The 22,984-nt window shown below is 41.9% G+C and overlaps 1 protein-coding gene across 1 annotated transcript in view; it reads left to right on the top strand.

Annotated features, from left to right (window-relative positions):
- Positions 1-5,576: 5,576 nt before the first annotated feature.
- PITPNC1 (phosphatidylinositol transfer protein cytoplasmic 1) overlaps positions 5,577-22,984 on the top strand; it is a 74,482-nt gene continuing 57,074 nt past the window's right edge. The window contains exon 1 of the mRNA XM_071451234.1: positions 5,577-5,725. Within this exon, the coding sequence (XP_071307335.1) occupies positions 5,651-5,725 (75 nt within the window). The 5' untranslated portion in view covers positions 5,577-5,650. The remainder of the gene's footprint in view (positions 5,726-22,984) is intronic.

Here is a 22,984-nt window from a genome sequence, read left to right as displayed (position 1 = left end):
CAGGCACTGCCGTGGGCACCCCCGGCCGCCTCAGGACCCGCAGGGGGGAGGTGCCACCTCTGAGGGGACCCCACCGCCCATGGCCCCTCCGAGGGGAGCGGGCCGCGATCGACCCGATGTGACCCTCAACTCTCTCCTCTGAGGGCATCTGCCCTTCAAGCCTCTCCTCTGAGGGGATCTGCCCCTCAACCCGCTCTTCTGAAGGCATCTGCCCTTCAACCCGCCCCTCTGAGGGCATCTGCCCCTCAACCCTCTCCTCTGAGGGGATCTGCCCCTCAACCCGCTCCTCTGAGGGGATCTGCCCCTCAACCCGCTACTCTGAGGGGATCTGCCCTTCAACCCGCTACTCTGAGGGCATCTGCCCCTCAACCCAGCCTTCTGAGGGCATCTGCCCCTCAACCCCCTCCTCAGATGTACCACTGAACCCGCTTCTCTGAGGGGGACCCGCCCCACCCACGGCCTTTCTGAGGGGACCGGGACCACGATCAAACCTGAGGGGATCTGCTCAGAAGGTGGATCCCATACCTGCTTCTCTGTGGGGTTCCCCCCTCAATCTGCCCCTCTCAGGGGACCCGGACCGCGATGTTCCCCTCCGAATGGATCTGCCCTTCAATCCGTCCCTCTCAGGGGACCCGGACCGCGATGTTCCCCTATGAATGGATCTGCCCCTCAATCTGCCCCTCTCAGGGGTCCCGGACTGCAATGTTCCCCTCTGAATGGATCTGCCCTTCAATCCGCCCCTCTCAGGAGACCCGGACTGCAATGTTCCCCTCTGAATGGATCTGCCCCTCAATCCGCACCTCTGAGCCCCAGCCTGGCGGGGGACTCCCCGGACCCACAAAGGGCAGCTATGAGTTGGTGCCACATGTGGCAGTGACATCTGCCAGTGACATCCCCAGTGACATCTCCCGGAGTGCAGTCACGGCCCGCAGTGTGCCCCTCAGCACGGCCACGAGGCGACACAGCTCCCACGGGCACGGTGTTGCTCAGAGCTGGGGGTGGTGAGGCAGGAGGATGGTGGGTTTGTGTTCTCCCACATTTGGGGACAGACCATGTGGACACACCTCAGGTGTGGCCACAGTGGAGCACTCTGTGCTGATTTCACCTTTGGGATTTCACTGCATCTCATTCCAGCTTTAAGTCTTTTAATGATCTAGCCTTGCTGGAGAGGTGGAGGAAAGGTAGGACACACCATGGGTTTAAGGGCACAAGGATCCTGATCTAGGCAGTGTTGTACCATCAATGTGTTTGAAAAGTTGTGAGATGTTGGTGCAACACCTTGCATGCAGGTTGCCATCATCTCTCAGCACAATTTCATACACTACAGAAGTTTCATTCTCTGGGGAAAACCAGAAAAACTCCCTTTTGTGTGCAAGCAAACACCTCAAATACTTAGGGAACACCCTGAATCAGAATCACAGAATGGTTTAGGAAGGGACTTTAGGATACCTAGTTCCAACCACTGGTTGGAATGGTATTTGGTATTTGGGTGGTATTTAGGATTTCCAGAAAGAAGAAGTTACCACAAAATTACATTTCATGCTGTGTTGCTTTCAGATCATACTGTTCACAGACCAACATGTTAACGTGGCAAAGGGGTATTTGAGATAACTGGTTTAAATCTTTTGTTGACAGAATTAAGACTGAGTTCCTACATCTGTTGCACTGGTGTAAATTCAGAGTAATTCAATTAAGAGAATACAGAGCTCCAATACTGTATATTTGCAACTGTGTCTGATGCATGCCTTCCAATTAGCACAGCACAGATCATGAGCTTTGAATCACTTTCTGTTTGAACACAAACTTGATTTGAAAACTCTGCCAACAGAATTTATCCATTATCCTTAATCATTTTTACTTAATTTCAGTTGACTAAGGTACTGAAAATACATGCATGTATCACACAGAGTGTATTAGTTGTTCTTCCCTAACTCTGGCCATTTACAAATTTTTACAGAGCTTTTATTTTTACAATCTCATTCTTTTAGCTCATGGTAATATTAGTATATTTTAACAGGTGATGGATTGGGAGTGATGGCTTCCAGGGAGGTTAAAAGTCACATGCTAATCTAATTGAACTTAGTCCTATACACAGTAATTTGGTGCAGACAAGTGAGTGAAAGAAGAAGGAAATAAATGCCTTTTGCAATTGCTGGGTTTTTTTACCTGCATGGGTATGCTAGGAAAGGAGGAGGCAGCTGTTGCCTCCAATACAGAATCCCTGAGTGGCTAAAAAAGAAACGAAATTCTTATTCAAAAGTCCTTAGTGAAACACCCAAACAGCTTGCCTCTAACTGTCTCTTACTCTGAAGTGACACTTTGCTGACACAAGTCCATCTGGAGTTCATACTCAGCAGAATTTAACATATGGGCTTTTTCCCCCCAGGTCAGAAATGAACAATGAGTGAAAAATGTCTCATTTTTACAACAGAGCATCGAGAGCACGTTGCAGAGGTAAGACTAAAAATTTCTGCCAATTCATGGGAATCAAAACCCAAAACTGAGGCAGGAATGCTTGGCAGGCACTCCTGGCTTGTGGGAGCTGGAAGTTTTGTGTCTCAGCATGTCCCCTGGGAAGCATTTGGGGAGTGTGCTTTGGAAAGAGTCAGGGCACTCCCAGCAGGGAGTTGTAAGGGATATCCTTGGGGTCACTGCTTGCCCCAAGACTGAAGAATGTTTGCTGCAGGTATTGGAATTAGTCTTGGTTTCCATTTTGAGCACATTCTGCATTTGACACGCTGCTGTCTGCAATCTTTGTGAATGTACACAGGGCTGTAAGGTTTGCTTTATGCTGAAATCAGGTGATAGGTGACAAACTAGTTCAAGTCTTTCTCCTGGTTTTATTGAAAGCAGTGTCCTTGCCTATAGCTGGGTAGCATCAAGGCCCCATGCCAAGTTCAGGTTCTTTTACAATGTGTTTCAGCAGAAACCAGAAATGTTGTTCTCAGTAGAAGAAACCACCAAAAAAGCACTTAAAACTGAAGAATGCTTTAGATCTGAATTAGGATTGCCTCTCATCTGTGGGTAATACCACAGAATCACAGAACCACCATGGATGAAAAGACTTTTAAGATCAAGTCCAACTTGTCAGCCCAGCACCTCCACTATGTTCATCACTAAACTGTGTCCCCAGGCCACATCCAAACAACTTTTTTGGACACTTCTGGGGATGGTGACTCCACCACCTCCCTAGACAGCCTGTTCCAATGCTTCACAACCCTGTGAAGAAATTTTTCCAATATCCAATCTAAACGTCCCCTGGCATTGCTTGAGGCCATTTCCTCTCCTCACTTGTTCCCTGGGAGAAGAGCTCGAATCCCCCACCCTCCCCCAACTGGCCCCTTCTGCCAGGGAGTTGTGGAGAGCCAGAAGGTTCCCCCTGAGCCTCTTCTCTCCAGGCCCCAGCTCCCTCAGCCACCCCTGGTGCTCCAGGCTTCCCCAGCTCCATTCCCTTGTCTGGACACGCTCCAGCATCTCAATGTCCTTCCTGCAGTGAGATATCACAAGGTATTGCCTTGGTTTTGCTATTTTGCTTGGAATTCCAGGAACAAGCAGTACCAATATTATGAATTACAGCCACAGTTTCCATATTTATAAATGGCTGTGTCAGATTTGAGACAGAAGTCTCATTAAACACATTGTTCATACCTCAGTTGAAAATCCAGACTGTTAATAGAGCTCTCCGATTTTTTATTTCTTTGTGTAGGTGTTTGCACTTCCCCGGGAAGGCAGGGATGTGAAATATTGTGCCATTATTGCAAGGGGCTGGCAAACAGACATTGCTGGCTCCAGGAGATGGCACTGTGTCCTCTGGGCTGAGAATTATACCCACAGCTCTGAAATGTACATCCAGAACCAATGAAATTCTGAGGGGCTTTTGCTCTTTCATGTTATGAAACACACATTTCATTGTAGACCTAAATTCCTCTTTAAAAGTATTTCATCTCTCTTATTTTTTGCAGATAACTGGTATGTAAGTGTAGATGTGTATTTTACCATTATCTGTGCAGTGTCTTGTGCTTTGCTCTTACAGTGCTTCTCTGCAATCCAGTGAGTGGCTTTATAGCCACTGGGAGAACAGGAGAAACAGCAGGATGAGCATTTTCAACATGAAATGCTAAGGTTGTATAACAGTTCGGGGTTCCCAGGTACTTTCAGAATTGGGTTCCTGTGCATTTCAAGTTGTAACTTAATGATGGGTAAATTTCTCAGAAAAACACAACCCCCAAGCATATTAAAAAACTATTTCACTAACAAATTCCTCATTAAAGGAGGGAGGGAGAGCTCCTAAAACGCTTCTGGCTTTATAGTTTAGCTAGGAGGGAGGCGTTTTTTCACTGAACTTTCTGCGTGTCATTTGTAAGTAAAAAAACTATATGAAAAAAAGGGTTTATTTGTGCTGCAAAATGTGCTGGCTGATAGCGGAGGCTTGACCAGAAGGGAAATGGGTGAGGCCTCCACATCCTGTGTATGTCCACACCGAGCCCACGCTGTCCTTTCCTTTCCTTTTGTACCCGAGGCTCACGGGGTCGCCGCTCCTGCACCGGGGTGTAAACGCTCTGCAAGGTGCCTTGTCACGCGTAGTGAATAAACTTCCAAAACCCGGGAAGTCTTCACGGCACAATTAACTGAAATCGCGAATTCTTGGTGCTCAGCGCTGCCGGTGTCCCCGTGCCGGGAGGCGCCTGCGGGCGCTGCCCGGAGCCCCGCGGCCCGGCCCCGTTGAAGCCGCCCGAGCGGCGGCGGCCGCTGCCCCCCCGCCGGCCCCCTCCCTCCTTCCTGCCGCCCCGCTGATGTCAGCCGAGCCCCGCCGGGGCCGCCGCCGCTGCAGCCGCTCCGCGCCCGCCCGGGAGCACCCCCGGCCGCGGCTGCGCCGGGGAACCCGCGGCCGCCCGCCCGCCTGAGCGCCGCGCTGCCCCCCCGTGCCCTCCCCCGAGCCCAGCGGGAGCCGCGGCGGCCGCAGCCGCGTTGCGGCGGGGAGGTGGGAGCCGCGTTTGGCAGCCGGGAAAGGCGACGTTATAAAAAGCCTTTGTCTTGGGAATCAGCATCGCATCTCTCCTGCCGCCCGACGTGCTGACGGCGGGGGCGAAAGCCACATTTTCGGCTCGTTTGTTCTTTTCGCCGCCCCAGGCATGTCTTGACACAGCCGCGAGAGAGCTCGGCGTTTCCATGCACTTCCGACGGATGTCTTCGGCTGGGGCGAGAGCGGTGGGGGTTTGAGACTTTGTAGCGTATCTCGGTGCGAGCGTCTGTGAGATTCCCATGATCGCAGTGTGAAGGAGGAAGAACTGGGAGAAAGAAGCGGTTGTGGTGGTTTCTCTTCTTGCTGGGTCAGCCTTCCTGGATGGTTGCATTACTGTCTTGTGGACACATTGTCAAGCGCGCACAGAGAAAAGAGGCTTAATTCTTTCCCCCCGTGTTTGGTTTCCGTCGTGATCTCTGTGCAGAAATTACCACTTTTCTCCCAGTTCGCCGGTCCGCACTGAGCAGCAGGAATATGCTCATGAAGGAGTACCGGATCTGTATGCCTCTGACAGTTGAAGAGGTAAGATCCGCGCTCGTACCGGAGAGGCTGCTCCTTGCCGAGCCTTTTCTCTTGCAAGGCGAATTGAGGTTATATTTGTTTTGCTGAATATTTTTTCTTCGTGTAATGAACTTAGTCGGAGATGACTGGTTAGAGAGGAATGTTTTTATTGGAAAATATAGGAATCCTGCAGGAACGAAGGTAACTTAAGTGTATCAAAAGCATTGTGTCATCAAAATATTGATTATAAAGATTTTCCAACCAGACTTTTAAGAGGAATTTCGTGCATATTTGCAAGGGAATGTTTTGTGCTGAAATTTCTATCTGATAAAGCGTTTGTCCAAAACCCAGATTCTAATCATATTTCACCTTTACTTAAAATACCCTCACAGCTGAACATGGCCTGAAACTCCAGTACAGGTAGGGAAGAGAGGTGATCATTTATTAGTAAAACTTTTGTCATTTAAAGAAGTCATTGAAAGTCAAGCAGCTCTTTGTCGGTGTTCTGAACTCTGTGTTAGGAACATTATGTTTTTATTTATCTGCAGGCATCCCACCTGCTCACTGTTTTAATTAAGACAGTAATACCGGCACGGAGTACACGTGCTCCGGAGTTACTGGTGCTCATGGAGTGTTTGTGGGTGCAATTGGGTGCCAAAGGCCTGATGGCGTTTGGAAAGGAGATGGTGCTTTATGGTTTCGCGTTCTGCAAGTACAAAAACACCTCGGTGTTGTCTTATTTGGCTATTTCTGCTGCGGATTTGGCATCGCGAGGGGCAGCGAGCCCTCTCTAAGCGCGCAGTTTGCGCCGAGCTGCGCGCAAAGTTCCGCTGGTCCCGCGGGCAGCGGTGGCGCCGCCAGGGGGCGCCCAGCTCCGGCCCCGCCACGGCCCCGCTCCGGCCCCGCTCCGACCGTGCCACGGCCCCGCTCCGATCGTGCCACGGCCCCGCCACGGCCCCGCTCCGGCCCCGCCACGGCCCCGCTCCGACCGTGCCACGGCCCCGCTCCGGCCCCGCCACGGCCCCGCCACGGCCCCGCCACGGCCCCGCTCCGACCGTGCCACGGCCCCGCTCCGGCCCCACCACGGCCCCGCCACGACCCCGCTCCGACCGTGCCACGGCCCCGCCACAGCCCCGCTCTGGCACTGCCGGAGGGTCCCAGCCGAGGGTCCCGGGCGGAGCGCCCCAATTCGCTCATTAACCCGCTAATTAATGTACACATTTGTTCTTTGGCTCCATCCAGGCGAGTGTTTTGCCGCACAGTTTTATTTTTTCCAGTATGTGTGCAGAAGTCTTCGCGGGTGTGAACAGAGTAGTCGTCTCAATGGGTTTTTTGTCCGTATCTTCAGATTTGGCAAATTAACAGTTCTCTAAAAGTCAGAATTGGAACTGCCAAATATTTACTTCAGGCTGCTCAGGAAATTCCTTTTGCTGGGAGTAGGAGCTAAAACCACCATATACATGAAGTTACATAGACATAGGTTTAATTCTAGCATGTTTCCATCCAAGTTATATCATATGCTGTGATATTGGATGGCATTTTTCTTTTAATACATAATTTTCTTTGTTTATTGCATTACTCTAATGTAGACAACATTTTATCCAAGCCAGTTCCTGATGTCCTTAGACTACCACACTTAGTTAATAACAGTTCATTACATCATCAGAAGGGAGCAGATCTAATTTATTTTGAAACATTATTGTTAAACAAGATTTCCAGATGCAGAAAAGTTCAAAAATCTTCCAAAACAGGAATGGTTGATTCATGATGAGGCAGAAGGAAATGGTGGATGTCATTTGTTCTCTAGAATGTTAACAGAATTAGTAAAGACACTCGATTTTGTAGTTTCTCTTATGTTGAATCATCCATTATTGAATCCAAGCACAGTAGCTGAGATGCCTGAATGAGGAACCTACAACATGCCTAATGTTTAGGATCAATTTAATTATTATAAAATGAACCAGGACAAAACTTTAAAATTAGCAAATACCTTATTTTTCTTACAGTATTTGCACACTCAAGAGGTCCCACACTGTATTTCTCATGGTGGTTCATCTTTGTGACATTTCTTGCAATCTCAGGAAGGTGGTGTTATCTTATTTTTCCCCTCAGTTGCACATTAACTACCAACACAGTGAGATTTTTTGCCATCTGCGTAGAACAAGGTGCTGCATTGTGCAGTTGTCAGGAGAACATCATGGGGCAATGCTCACCCTTCAAAAGGCAGGAGCATTTTGGTTCAAAGAGGCCCAAACTGCCTTCTGCAGGGTGCCAAGTCACTCTGAAGTTCAGTGGACCCAGAGGGAAAGGCAGATCCCACAGGAGCTGCAATGTCCTGCACACTCGGGATGCTGGGCTCTGCTGGGCAGTGGCACTTGAGGACCTGACCTGCATGGACACCACTGGCAGTTAAGCACCCAAGAATTTTTGAGGTTCTGTCTCAACACTTGTGGGAAAAATGCAGTTCTTTCTTATGCAACAGCATGGTTTTCCTTTTTATGCTATTTCTCTTACGTAGACTTAATAAACTCTGTTTTTTTTGTTGTTTGGATGTTCCACCTTTCAGCCTATGCACTTTATGCATACATCCAAAAGCACTTCCTTAAGCAGATTTCTTTTTTTAGCACTGCCTTGCCAGTTATCCATCCACAGAAGTCTCACAACATGAATGAGAAAGAAGTATGTCCTTAATTTGTGGTGTTGTCACCAACACCAGAGTGGTCTCCATATCATTCCTGTGAAAATAATCTGGCACAGGCAGGAAGATGAAGTGTTAGCTCTGTCAGCCAAGCACCTGTATCCAACCTTCTGTAGTCAGATTTTGTGTGTAATGTGATAAAATGTGCAGTAAAGTGTTGTGTAATGTCCAGGCAAGTAACTGAAGTCGTGACCTCGCCTGTAAATACCTGTGCAGGCAGCAGTGGAGGAGTTGGTGCTGCTCTGGCTGACTATCACCACCTAAATTTATCTCTAGAGAAGAGTTAAAAACTGAGAGATGTCAGTGGAACAGCAGCACTGTCTCCAGGTTTCAAGAGTTTCTGGCACTGTTGTGGATAGGAAATTCCTTCATTAGCTACTGCAGATCCTGTTCCTGAGGCGTTCTTTCCTTGATGCCCTTATTAGATAAGATACCCAAATATTTATAGGAGGTTTGTTTATCTACCTGTCTGCTTGGAAGCCAAATGCTTTCTTGCAAAGAAAACATCTCCTAGGAAATGCTGTTTGCTACAGACTGAACTGTTGTGGTGTATTTTGAGCCAGGATACAGGAGCTGGAGAGGAATATTTGTTTCTTGTCCATGAGCACCAGGAAAGATGGGTTGTTCCAAGAGTTCTTGCTGAGGTGCAGTGGCACCACACTACAGTTCTTATTCAAAGCTGAGCTGCCTCAGTAAATTGAATTTTTGACAGCTGTTTAGGTCTGTTATGTGTGCATAGTCACAAGCTGCCTGATCAGCTTTAAAATATTTTGAGAAAGGATGCACTGTGTTGACTGCTAAGCAAAATAATATCTGCCATAAGAACTTTGCAAATAAGGTCAGGATGGGACTGTTGGTTGACAAAACCAATGTGATTGCCAATGAGAAGTCACTCTACCTCATTTATGGTACTTTTGGCAAATTGAATCCATTTGTTAACATTGAGACCTTTTAAATTAGAAAAAGCCCTTTCCTTGCATTAGTACATAAAGAGAGTAAAATCTCTTCCAGCAATTCCACAGGATATGTTATCAGTCTTCATTCCAGCTGCAATTAATAAATAAGCCTGCTGCTTGGTTATTTTTCCCCTTGCATTTTCATGTATTAGTTCATTCTTACAAATAGCTTGTTACATCATATGAGAGAATATTATAATAGGCTGCATTGTGGGTTTTAAATATCATCAGTAAAAAAAAACACATTCCCAAGGAAGTGAAAAGAACACCAAGCAATTGAAAAGAGCAGAGATGCTAAAAAATTCTCAGGCTTGGAGCTCATTGCAATCAGAATTCCACAATTTTTCAGGGGAAGGATTACGTGGGTTTGTGCTTTAGAGATATCCATATCTGAAAATGTAACCCAAATGTGATAGGTTAGGGTGCTACTGAACTCTTCTGCAAGAGACAAAGTACAGTGAAATTCTTGATTTGTGAGGAAAGTGATTATTCTTTAGGGAAATAGATGGAAAGACATTTTTGCTGGATCCTGTTGAAAATTGAGTTGTTACTGCTATAAAATGCTATGAGTGATGTGAGGCTGGGTTGTGTAAATTTGAAAGCTGAATATCAAATAAACTACTAACTAAAGGAGTCATAGGGTTTTTTCCTCGGAAACAGGGATGACCATTAAGGTTTCTGTTAGTTTTGAACTGTATGTGCATGGCCAGTACCTAAAGTCCTGACAGGTTTTTCTTTCCTTTGTTCTTTATTTCAACCAAGATTATCTCTGCTGAGGCTGGTGGAATCACTCCCACTCTGTGTTTTAAATAAAAGTCAAGTTGAATCTGTGGGGAGCACTGCCTGCATGAGGTGTGGAGGAACAGCTGTATTGTCATGAATACAAACAAGCAGAGACCTGCAAAACGTCTGTAAATGCAGATCATGATTTTTCAACAAAAAGTCCTTTCAGCATTAACAAATTCTGGTTTTAGAGGTGTTATCCTTGCTGCTTTATAAAAATATCCATTGTTTAGTTCTTGCTTCAAACATAACGAATTCTCCCAGTGTGGATTATTTACATAAAATTATTTCAACAACATCTGTGTAAACAGCATTTGTATCCTCTGAATCTGGTGTACACTTCTTCTTTAGAAGATTTCATAGTCTCCCATTTTGTGCACAAAGGGTACATGTTATAACATGTTTTGTTCAGACAGATTTAAAGCTCATTGAAAGCATTTGAGAAAGGGTTGTTATGCCCTGAGAGTCAGCAGGTGTTACAATATTTGGACATAGCTATATGTATGTAGTACAGCAAAGCCTTTAGTTGGGTAGAAAGTGTAAAATATTTTTTTAAGTACAGTGATCTGCTGCAGAGCAAACTACAACTACTCATCCTGCAAACAGATGGATTAAATAATGGTCAACTTTGTCCATTTTCTTCATTTCCCAACTATAGCCACAGAACATATTTTCAGGAATATATAAATGTATGGAACACTTGTAAAAGCAATATGTTGGCCACAAGCAAGAGGGCTATAAACAAACTTAAGCTGAAGTCATCTTATCAAATTTCATTTATTTTAATTACTTGTAAATGAAATTATACTTGGACCGTGTCATGTCCATGACCTCTGTAGAAAATGTTTATCTGGCATTTTTGAGCTGAGGTTGCCCAGCAAAAACAGAGGCTTATTGTGCTATTTTAATTTAAGCTATCAACAGCTCTAATGCATCTCACACCAATTCCTTTACAATATACTGAATTGTTGTGAAACGTAGGGGACCTTTTGCTGTAGTTAATCATTCTGCCAGGAGATGCCTTCTGAGAACATCAGCAGCCTCACCTGCCTTTTGCAGTTAATACAGTGGAGGCCCTGACACGTCTGTCTGAGGACGATTCAGAGTTAATTATTGAGCTAGAAAACCTCTTTACACCATTCTGAGCATATTTTTACCCTTTAAGAGAGTTCCTTGTGTATGTCTCTTATCAGCAGAGGAGTTGGATGTGGTTTTGGTGGGTCATGTCTACTCTCCTCACAAGGCCTGTGCTGCACACAGTGTGACCTTAAATTCACCTTAAATCTTATGGCCTGGGAAGAATCATTGGAACAGATAAAGGAGGGAAAGCACCAGAAGTTAACTCTTGGCACCAAGGAAGAATTCTTCTTCCATTTTCTTTTGGACCATGGTCTAGTTGCAAGAAGGAAGAGATGAAAGTGAGGGCTGGTTTTTAGCATGGGGAAAATAACCACCTTGCTTTGGTTCGGCCCTCTTACGTTAGTTGTGGTCAGCTGTAAAAGTACAGCAATGCAGAGCAGATGTCAAACCTTCACTGATCTCCACTGCAAATAGAAATCCAAAAATATGCACTTTTCCCCCTTACTCCTGTTTGCACATTTCAGTATAACTCTGTGAAAGAAACAAGACAAACTTTGTTTTGCAGACTTCAGTGTAAATCATTAAAAAATTATTTCTGTGGAAAAGATTAGATATTACCCAAGGAACACCAGACTTTGACATCCATCTCTCTAGCTCTCTTGTTCTGTCTTTCCTTGTCAACACTTGTTTTCTCCAAGGTGTGTATATATATATATATGTGTGTATATATATATATATATATATATATATATATATAGTGAAAAATACCACACATTTGATTTGAGGGCTTTGCTAGCAAAGTACAGGGCCAGTTTTGCATTTCCCATAAAAGAAAATGCAGCCTGTTGGTCTTTTAGGACATTTTGTAGCTAAAGCACTCCACAGAACTTTGATGCTATCAAGAACTCCATGAGCTGTGTTTGTTTTTGAAGCAGAATGTAGGTTTGGAAACAAAAGAACAGGGAGAGGAAAACACAGAATGTCAATACTGCCTTTTAAAACTTAGAGTTTTCTGGGTTTTTTTATTTTGGGGCGGACTTTGTCTTGCTGAGAACATGAAGTTGTTGTGTTGATGTTAATGTTGAATGATCAGCACTTTTGAAATTCTGACAACTTCTGTTTATGTACCTAATAATGAATGTAGATGTCAATATTGGTGTCTTGAAGTTTGATAGCTCTGATATATCAAATACCTTTTCCAATAGTCCAGTCTGTTTGATTTCTTCATTCTTCATACTTTTAATATAGAAATAATACAATATATAACTATAATAATAACTAATAACTAATAACTAATAACTAATATATAATATATAATATATAATATAATTTTTATATATAATATCTAGTATATACTATATAACTAATATAACTATATAGAAATAATATAACAATGCAAATTTTCATGTTCTTGACTGCATATATTATAAAAAATTCAGGTGATTAATAGTTCTGAAAGTCTGTAAAGCCCTTTAGAGGAAGACAAAGATTTTTGTACTAATTAGGAAAGGTTACAAATTATATTTCCCTTCATGAGTATTCATGTGAGTCTGATAGGCATTTGCATGTTAAAATCTGTCAGAGTTCATGTTCTTGGGTGCAAAAGGCTGCCCAGTCAGATAATGGAAAATCCATAGTTTATAACAATGATTCATTCACTAAATTCTTCTGTGTGACTGTGAGCTGACAAATGCATTCCCCAGGCTGCTCTTATAGAAGCAAGTCAGTTGTGGATGTAAAATCCACTCAGGCTTTGCATTTTGGCTGTCCAACCCAACACACAACCAACCATGATATACTCTGAGGATGGGTAACACACATGCAAACCCTTGAATATTCTCAGTCATTGAGGGTAAGGAATAATCCCTTGTATCCTTTTTAATGCAAAACTTACTTGGAATTTAATTTTTTTTCACTGAGTTATAATTTTCCTTATATTTATCTTTATCTTCATTGGTTCATAGATCATCTATCACGATCAGAAATAGATTTAGTGAGACTTTCTACCAAAATAAAGCAAATAATGACATTTCATGCAAATTTGCTGTGAGAGCCCTCCAGTGCAGCCTGAAGAACTCTCTGTAGGGATGTTGTGCATGTATTTCAGTGTAATTGCCAGTGTCTGCAGGCATCTAAAAAGCAAGGAGAAAGGTGCTCCCCAGTTATTGACTGTGTTCAAAAAGGAGTGAAGAAAAGGTAATTTAGATTTCAGGTTGGATTAACAGATGGATTTACACTCTGTAGGTGGAAGAAACCAGACTTGAACTTCTCCTGTGTTTATATATAATGCTTTTAGTCTAGGCTTAGTCTTGTTTATTTCCTTCTAAGTTCATCATTTCTTTCCAATTTTGGTTATAAGTGATCAGCCAATTTTGAATCCTTGGATATGTATCAAAAAGCTATTTTTAATTTTCTAAAGTACAATGCAGGGTGCTAAATTGTAGGAATGACATCTTAATGGCTCTTATTGGGGAAAAAAAATATGCATCTTCCATCTTTTTCTTGTTTGTGGTTAGAAAATGCTGCAGCAGTCTTGGGTTCTATTGGTTTTGTACTTTTGCAGTTCCAAAGCTGGATTTGCTGTGCACCCTCCGAGCTCCAGCACATCCATAACTTGCACACACACTTAATTTAAAGCACCAGGAGTCATGTGAGTCACAGGACATGAATGCTTGTGGATTTAGTAAAAGACTTCTTCATATGCTCTCCAGAAAAATCATGGTCTTAATTTAGGGGTTTTTACGTGTCTGTTCTAAGATTAGTCTTGCCCAAGTGATTTAGGAACACTTAGACTCTGTGGGAATTGTTTTCTGTGAGCATGCTGAGAATGCCCTATTTTCCATTTCATCACATTTAATGTCATCTTAGGTTTAATGTGTTGAGCAATTAATGACTGTGTTCAGGTTTTTTTCTGTAAAAATATTATTACAATGCATGACAAAATAATTGTGTGCTAATGACACTCCAGTGTGACACACACTGTTGCTCAAGTGCTTGATTAACAATCAACCACTGATGACAAATACAACTAATTTTTGAGTATATTTTCAGGTTTCTACTCTCATTTTATATAAAAGTTATTAAAATAACCTTTTGTGCTAGTGGCACCATCTTGCTTGAAAGCTTCCCAAAATACAGAAGTCTGCCATGAATTTAAAAATTGTCTTTATCAGGAAGGTAAAGACAATAATAATTCTATTGAAGTTCTTACCCAGGCCAAGCTTGCCTCTCTCCTGGTCATACATAGATGTTTTTAAATAGTCTCACTTGAACACTGGTCTGAGTATGTATAATCCTATCTTCTGAAAGATGCTTGACAAATTTATCAGCTACTTCTCTGATTTTGTCAGGTTTTCTTCAAAAGTGCAAATTAGCTGAACTCTAGGTAATATTTTCATTTAATAAATTAATTGTACAATGACTTGCAATGAGCAAAATGAAGCACATTAAATACACACATGATTACAGTCTTAAATAAGACTGTAATCTTGTGTGTATTTAATGTGCTATTAGAGTAGCTATAGACTACCTGCTTCTTTTATCCCATAGACTTGATACAAAATTGATTTAAAGCTTCCTTCAGTGGGACAGTTTTTATCTTGCTTCACTCTGTGTGAACAGAAAAACACTCAGTGGAAATTAGACCATAGTAATACCAATGAGTGCTGTCACTGATGTCAGAGAGACCAAGATTTCACCAAATTTGTGTGATAAAACACAGCATATTTTTAGAAAAGAAATGTTGAGAATTTAAATTCCATTTTAATTGCATGGTGTAAATCTGAAATAATTCCATCGACCTCAAGAGATCCATTACAGATTTTATCAGTCTGATCAAAAATGGTCTTTTACCAATGGCTGTAAGCTAAAAGAAAATATACATTTCTCAAATCTGTTGTTCTGAACAAGAAAGAGACCAAGCTGATGTCTCGAAATCTTTATTACTCTTGCCTAACCTAAATAACATTATCACCTGCTTAGATTAAGGCCCCAGATTTGTGTCAAAACTCTAAAATGCCTGTGAGCCAACATGAAGTGAAATTCTTGTTGTCCTCACAGCACAGACATCTCAGTCCCTCTTTGCTCTCAATGTTCAGTCCTGGTTTTCCAGAGCCTTTGATTTCCTCTCCTTCCCCCCTTTGAGCCCTCCATCCCTGGGAAGTGAGGAAGCCTCTCCAGCCCCAGCAGGCCTGGGCCAGCTGGCAAAAAGCTGCAGCTCCTGCCTGGCCTGGGCTTTGCAGGGCACCAGGAGCTGCCCAGCAGACTGGAACAATTGATAATTCAGCTCCCCCTTGAGCACTCAGCTCGGCGTGAGCCCCTGGCTTCCTGCAGTTGCCATGGCCCTTTCTCCCAGAATGAAGCTAAAGACAGCACCAAGTTCCAAAATTTCTCCAGTGTCTCAGAGGGTTACTGAGTTTATTTGCATTTCTACACTATTTGCTATTCAGTTAAGCCCTTTTTTCTTTTTTTGTGCCTTTTAATTTTTTTCTTTTTTTCTCCTCAGGGATGATTCAGTATAGAAACATGTTTGTCTATATTAAGGGGATTCTGTTATGCATTTGGGATATGTTGGGATTTTTTCCCCCATTAACTTCAGTGGAAACAGAATAAAGCCTAAATAGGGATTTTGTTGTTTTTGTTGTTAATTTGTTCTCCACAGTTCTGCTATAGCTTATTTTCTCCACTATCTCTGCTTTTTTTCATGTCTGAACTTGAACTTGCTTGGAGTCAAGTGATGCCAAACTTCTAAATCTGTTCTGAGGGAGTTTGAGATGAGGCAAACAGCATTTGAGTGGAAATGTTATGTCATAGTAACAAATGCCTATGGATTAGTTAGTTTATTTCCAGGACCTCATGGGCTATACATTGCTATTTATAATTTAACTTTCTCAAGCAGCCACGACTGTGTTTATGTTGCCATGGTGTTCCTTGCCATACTTGAGGGTGGATAGTAAATGCTATAATTGAAAATTGATACTCCCACTGAATTAAGGGTAACAGGTGGTTATGTTTTTATTTAATCATGCTGCAAGCATATTACAAGTTAAATGTAGATACCTCTACTCCTGCCTCTCTGCCAAGACATTTTCAGACATGCCAGTTTGTCTTCAGTGGCCAGGACTGGAGTAAACAACATGAGTGATGTGTCTTGTGACAGGCCAAGGAATGTCAGTGCCATCAATGAGCATCCTCCACTTCAGAAGCAAATGTTCTTCTGCAGGAGGGAAGGAGCTGCTCTGGTGCATGGGGCCAAGTCTGTGTCACCCCACCCTGGGGACTGAGCTCTGGGTAAAACTCTGCTTCCTGACCAGCATCTGAGCAGCAGCAATTGCTGTTTGCTTGTGATCTCCACCACTGGCCCTTTACCTCATCTCAACTCTTCATTTCCTTCTGTTTTCCACCAAAGTTTTCCACATTTTCCATGTGGGCAAGACACATCCTACTATCACAACTATTCCAAGCATCCCCCTCTCATGACCATATGAATAGCTTTGGATTAAATTTTGTCAACTCCAATAGAATCAGTTAAATGGTATATCTACCATACATAACACATTAATCTCATAATACATAAATACATTGTATTTATGTATTTATTTATGTATTTATAATACATAAATACATGTACAAATACATGTTTTCCCATGTGAATAGGCACGTATTTTTCCATTCTTCAAAGTAAAAACACAGATACTCTCCTAAATTACTCCTAACATATGGGTGGCGGGGAGAAAGGTGTTGTAGATTTTTCTCCCTAAAATATTTTAAGATGTGAAAATTAAATAATTCAAAATAATTTCACGCTCTGTATTTACTGCAAAAAGCAGTATGCCCAGGAGTATGAAGTAACCAGGTGCAAATACTTCAGTCAGGATAGTGTGGTTATTATAAAGGCATTTATAAAATATGTGTTAATAGCCCCATATCAAGGATGCCTAATTGGTGCAATTGTGTGAGCAGTGAAGTGCAGAGTGGAGCTGCTGCCTCAGTTCTGCACAGCAGTCTCCTGTTGAGGATTTTTGTGCCGTTTTTTGAAACAGCTGTCAGACTTTGGTCTTTATTAAGTTTGGCTAATTGGATCCTCCAATTTTTCCTATAGCTATAGGATATAAAATGAATTTTCAGGAGCGGGAGATGTGTGCATACACCGAGTTTTCTCTTTAACTCAGTTCATTGTTGTTTCTTGTTTCTCAATTTTCCTTCCACATTTTATCATTTTGTAAAGCAAAGCCAAACAAAATAGCTTTCATGGATGGTATGTTTTGTCATATTTTGGTTTTTAAGCTGGTTTACATTGGCTGGAAATGTCCATGTTTTTTAATTCAGTGTCACTTGCTTTGTACACAAGACCAAGAGTCAGAGACTCTCTTAAAGCTTTGCAAGGAGGTCCTGAAGGCCTTTTACAAGCTCACAGCAATTGCATTCCTTTCCATGGGTTGTTATACTTAACATCTTTGTTTGCAGGCCTTTTCCACAATTTTGGAAGTTAGACTTGCAAATTAAGTGAGCTACTTCAGGCTTATGTTATAGGTAGCACTTGATTGAGTTTATTGTTACAGACATTCCCTAGGGCCACTCACAAACTTCCATGTAGCAGTAAGTGTGCAGTAAAGCATTAGGCTTTGAAGTATTCATGCATATTTAATGGTAAGGGAAGGAGAGAACTCAGCATTGTAGCCAATTCAAACCTTTGACAAGAACAGTGAGTCAAGGAAAAAAATGGAGTTTGCAAGATGGTTTTGATCAAAGGAAATAAAAAAAGCATTGCTGAAGGTGATTAATGTGGATTAGGAGATCGTGTGTTTTAAGGAGCATGTCTTGGATTCACAGATCTAATGGAAATTCAGTCTCCAGCTTGGGTTTTTCATGGCCTTTCTGGGTTTTCCCAGCTCAGCTGTCCATTCACCTCTTTTTGGAGATGTAGGACCTCTCCTTCCTTCTGGTGCTGGTACTAAGTCTGAAAGTCCCAGAGTCCTTGTGTAAATCTCTGCCTTGGAGCTGCCTAAATCTCCTCTAAATAGATTTTGACCTGAGAAATGACTCCCTCTTCTAACCAGTGTTACCTGTGTGGGCACAAGAGCAAGGCTGGAGTCAAGCTGCTGCTTCAGCAAAGTCCTCATCAGCCACAGACCAGAATTTAGTCTTGAAGTTTCTGAAAGCTTTACCACTGTGTTTTACCAGGCTTCATTTTGTTGAGTTTATATCAGGTTATTCCACACTTTTCTTAAGCAGTTACCTATGAATATTCATTCTTAACAGTCACGATTCTCCGTGTGAAATTGTAGCATGAATTTTTATCTTGGTGTTGATGGGTGGTTCCTGCTACTCCCTGCTCCTGTGCTGTGTTCATTCCTCTGGTGCCTTGCTTTTTAAATACAGGTTACACTGCAGTGAAAATGCTCTTGGTTTAAAACATTTTTTACCTATTTTGTCAGTTAAAAGAAAAGAAGTGAAAAGTAAGAGGAAAAGGAAGGACACAGAATGCATTTTTCAGAGAAAGGAATTTAAATAATAAGGTTTAAAGCAATAGGATTCACTTGCTCCATCAGGTGACATTTTAAAGTATTTTCCATATTTTGGAAACTGGAAATACAAGGAAACCATGTAGGAAAAGGAATAGACTTGCTGATTAAATATTTTATCATGCAATCACTGACATAAAAATAATGACAGAGCTGTTGAGGAACATTTTTGCCTGTCTTATCTTGCAAACCCTTCTTTTACTGTTGGACTTTTGACTCTTCCAGTCAAGAGTTTCAAAGCAAAAGGTCTTTTAGCTCTATCAACATTTCATCACCCCACTGATTTATGTGTGCAAATTGTTTACATATGTCAGATTTAAACAAAAACTGTTTTGGAGGCACAGCAAACTTTGCAAGTTGACATATAAAGTTCACCTCAGTAAGTCAGCTGAAAATTTGGTTCCTTGTGTCCTTTCTGTAGCAAATTGGTGCATTGCATCTGCTTATGATATTCTAGAAAACAGGGAAAGAAAAATTACATCATCAAAGTCTAAAAGGTGTAGAGCATCCATAGACTTTTTTTCCTATTTCTCATGCTTGCATATTGATGCCAGTTTAAAACAGTTTCTTTTCTGAGGCTTTAAAGATTGATTATTTCTTCATATGTTGCATTTATACTGATGGAATAACAAGTTACTGTTTTTTTTTTTTTTCTGTTAAATCTTCAGCAATTTTTATAAACTCAAAAAATATGCAAACTCTTCTGTGAAAGGTTTCTTGACAGAAGCCAGCATTTCAGTGTATCTGTCTAATGAAGCTGCTCAGGGAATGGCTGTCATGAAAATGCAAAGCCCTGTGGGTGGCATAAAGCCATTCTGACATCCTGAGTATGGGATCCTTTTCAGGCAGACTCTGTACAACTCCACAAATTAATCATTACCTTGAGATAGGATAGCACTGGGATGTGCACTGCATTTTCATCAGCAGGAGAAATAACTCACCCAGGATGGCAGGCTCATGTCCTGTGCCCCTGTATTCCTGCACTGCCAATAGGAGAGGTCTGGTTTCCTCTCAGCTGCCCTTGTGAGATGTTTCTCTGTAATTTCACACTGCTCAGCCCTGGGGCTCTGCTCTACCTCTCTGTTTCAGAAGCAGGAGCAGTACCAGAGCTGGGTGACACGGGCTAACCAGCAGGAAACTGGGAGCTCTTTGGTTCCTCTGTGTGTAGAAGACCATGGTGAATCCTAAGTTTTCATCCCTGAACTCTTCCATCTGCAGTGCTGAGGTGACTCTGTGGTGAATTTGGGCTAAAGAATTTTAAGCTGGTGTCCCAGGTGTTCATTCCCTCTAAGGTCAAGGAGATAAAGTTACTGAGCTTTTAATCTAATCAAGAGTTGCTCTCTGAGCCTTGCAGGCTGCAAGTGATCACTGTAACTGTATCCTCTATGTTCTCTCCTTTTTTCTCTTTGTACTCTCTGTAATACGCCTCCCACTCCCTCTTTTAAATCCTTTTTGTAGGAGGTTAATTTTGAAAATGTAGCTTTCCATCCTTGTTGAGTTCAAGTTATCTTAAGTTGCTACAACCATTGTTAATGACAACAGGAACACTCAGAGCCACCACAAATTCCTCTGGCACTTAACTGGTGCCCTCTCTCCAGTGTTAAAAATTCTTTGTCTATTTATTTCACTTTGTATTGCACCTTGTAAACAATGATTTGTCTATGCAAGGACCTTCCTTATGGGAAATTTGTTTCTTTTAGAGCATGGGGGAATGTGCTCTCAGGCACATGGTGTGACTCTTGGGGATGTCCTGTGCAGGGCTGAGTTAGACTTGATGGTCCTGGTGGGTCCCTTCCAACCCAGCATATTCTGTGACTCTGTGGCCTCGGCAAAATGGGCTTTTGATATTAAATTGCCCATTATCTGCTGGGTCTGCTCTGGCTGTGTACCTGCTGACCTCTTTCAACACAGATTAACACATGACTTCTCCTCACTAAAGCTGTCTTAAATTTCACTCTGTGTTTATGCATTCAAGCTGTGCTAGCCACACACTTTTTCTTCTTTTTCTTGAGTAATAGCAGCCACTCTCATATGCTCTTTCTCAATTTTCTGTTCAATACATCAAATAGATGATAGCAAATGAAAAACATATAAAAAGCAAATTAATACAACTCCTGTCTTACTTGGTGAAATAATATATAATATAATATAATATAATATAATATAATATAATATAACATAACATAACATAACATAACATAATATAATATAATATAATATAATATAATATAATATAATATAGAATTATAATATAATATAGAATTATAATATAATTCTATATAGAATAATAATTTAATGCCAACACAACATACTGAATTAATTGTAAATGCAAAGATTCAATCTTTAGAATACAACTCAGATTTTTTTTACCTTGGCTATCTGCTTTACTACATGTAAGCACTAAACTTCAATAGAGGATTTTTGATTACTGGTTTTTTAATTGTTATTCCTATAAACCATCAACTATTTGGGGACCGTTTCTTAAAGAGAATCACAGAGGTAGCAGTAATGCTAATAGTTAGGATTTCAGGCAGTTTATTAATATTTTTTGCAAGTAATATCAGTGCACCAGTATTTGCATATTATATTAGAAGTTGTTTTGCCAAGTGCTGGCTGGCAGGATGTCATGTTCCCTGGTTTCCGTTTGGAGCTGCGAACTCTTCTGATTGTTTCATCTTTGAAAGGAGCTAATGTTTGCTTTATTTTAGATCCTAGCTCTTGCAGGATGCACAGCATCTAAACTAACAGGGTCCTGTGCTCCAGGAGAGATTCCCCACTTGGTCAGTGCCAGGAGCAAACACAGTTCTGATGCTGCTCCATCACCACAGCCCTGCTTCATGCCCAGCACACACAGAACTGTCCATCTTGAAAACAGAGATCCATTTCTCTGTCCCTGTTTAACTTTGATTTGTAGTTACATTTTCACTCTAACCTCCTCCCTGACTGTAAATCAGTACATGAAAAGCACACCACGTACACCATCTGCAGTCAAACATTTGATATGTTTGTAATTAATTGACAGCATTCCTATACATGCTGATCAGCAAGATTAATGCCCTTCTCAGGTCCACTTCTACACAGTGAAGCCAGTGGGAGTTTCTCTTCTTTTGCACTACGAATGCAAAAATATGAACATAAGAGAGAATTCATTGAATGAGGAGCTGTGTGTGATGTGCAAGACAATTCTGTCCTGAACTGCACTCTGTAGAACTCTGCTGGCTTTAGGTAAAGTGCTTTGTCTTACTCTCCCACAAAGTGCCATAAGTCATTTTTGCATATGACATTCACATTTATGTGTTCTTTAAACTGTGCTACCAGAGGACCAAATTATGTTAGAAAATTTAAATTGTTTCCTAATGACTCCTAATAAAATTGTAAACCTGATTATTTGCTAAATTGTATATAATATGGACAAAAAGGCACAAGATGAAGCAAGGTTTTTCTGGTCAGTAGATATCCAGGAGGAATGAGCCTGGCCCAGTAAGGCAGAACATTTTTCTGTTCTGGCACTTCTTGCTTTGCTGCCTCATCTTCTTCAGCAAGAGAGTTAATAATCAAAAATCCTCATGTGGCTCCTTGTTCTGGAACTACAAAATTGCATTGTCCTCTGTTGATATCTAAAATCCTGTCCTCCTCAGGAGAAAACCTGTTTACCTGATCAGAAAATTGAAACATTCCATGACTACAAGTGCAGGAATCCTGGCAGCTGCAGTTGTGCTCCACATTTTATGAGGAATGACATCAGCAGACATTGGGACCTTTTTGTTTTGCTGCTCGTGCTCTCCTGTAGTGGCTGCAGCCCTGGAATTGATGGCCCGTGGAAGCTTTTGCTGCCAGGAATGGGGGAAATATGCAAATATAATAATCTTCTGAATCATCTTGTAGAAGGCATTGCTGTAGTCTGAGGCAGAGTTTTAAACCATCAAAACATGCAAATCACGTTTGTGTGAGTGACACAGTGAGGGTGTCCCTGTGCTTAAGTAGGGCATTACTCAAAATAGTACAATTCCAGCTTTCCATGGGAAAGTACTTTCTGTTCAGGGAGATGTTTTCTTTCTCTACCTAGTCATCAAAAACACCATCAATCCCCTTTCCAGTGAGGCAAGCTTCTGTGGAATGTGACATTCCTTACTTCACTTACTTGATAAGAGCTGTAGACCTAGATTTGTACAGAATGCAACACATACTTTTTAAAAAAAAATTATTTCTTTATGCTTGAAAAAGGGCTTGTTCAGAAGAACTTGGCATCAAAAATTTGATTTTCTGGCTAGATGCAAGAGAGGTCAATTCACTCTTTCTGTAGTTTTCATGCACCTTAATGCAGAGAAGGAAATAGGAGTGAGCTTGTTGGAGTCATGATGTAGAGTATATGGTTGGAAATAATTCAAAGGTAACCTCCTGTTGCTGCTCTTTGTGTCTG

The sequence above is a fragment of the Agelaius tricolor genome, unplaced genomic scaffold (assembly GCF_023055355.1).
Source record: "Agelaius tricolor isolate 1412-34295 unplaced genomic scaffold, bAgeTri1.0.p SCAF_32, whole genome shotgun sequence".
Classification (NCBI taxonomy): domain Eukaryota; kingdom Metazoa; phylum Chordata; class Aves; order Passeriformes; family Icteridae; genus Agelaius; species Agelaius tricolor.
Note: the sequence above shows the minus strand (reverse complement) of the source record. Positions and strands in the feature narration are given on the sequence as shown.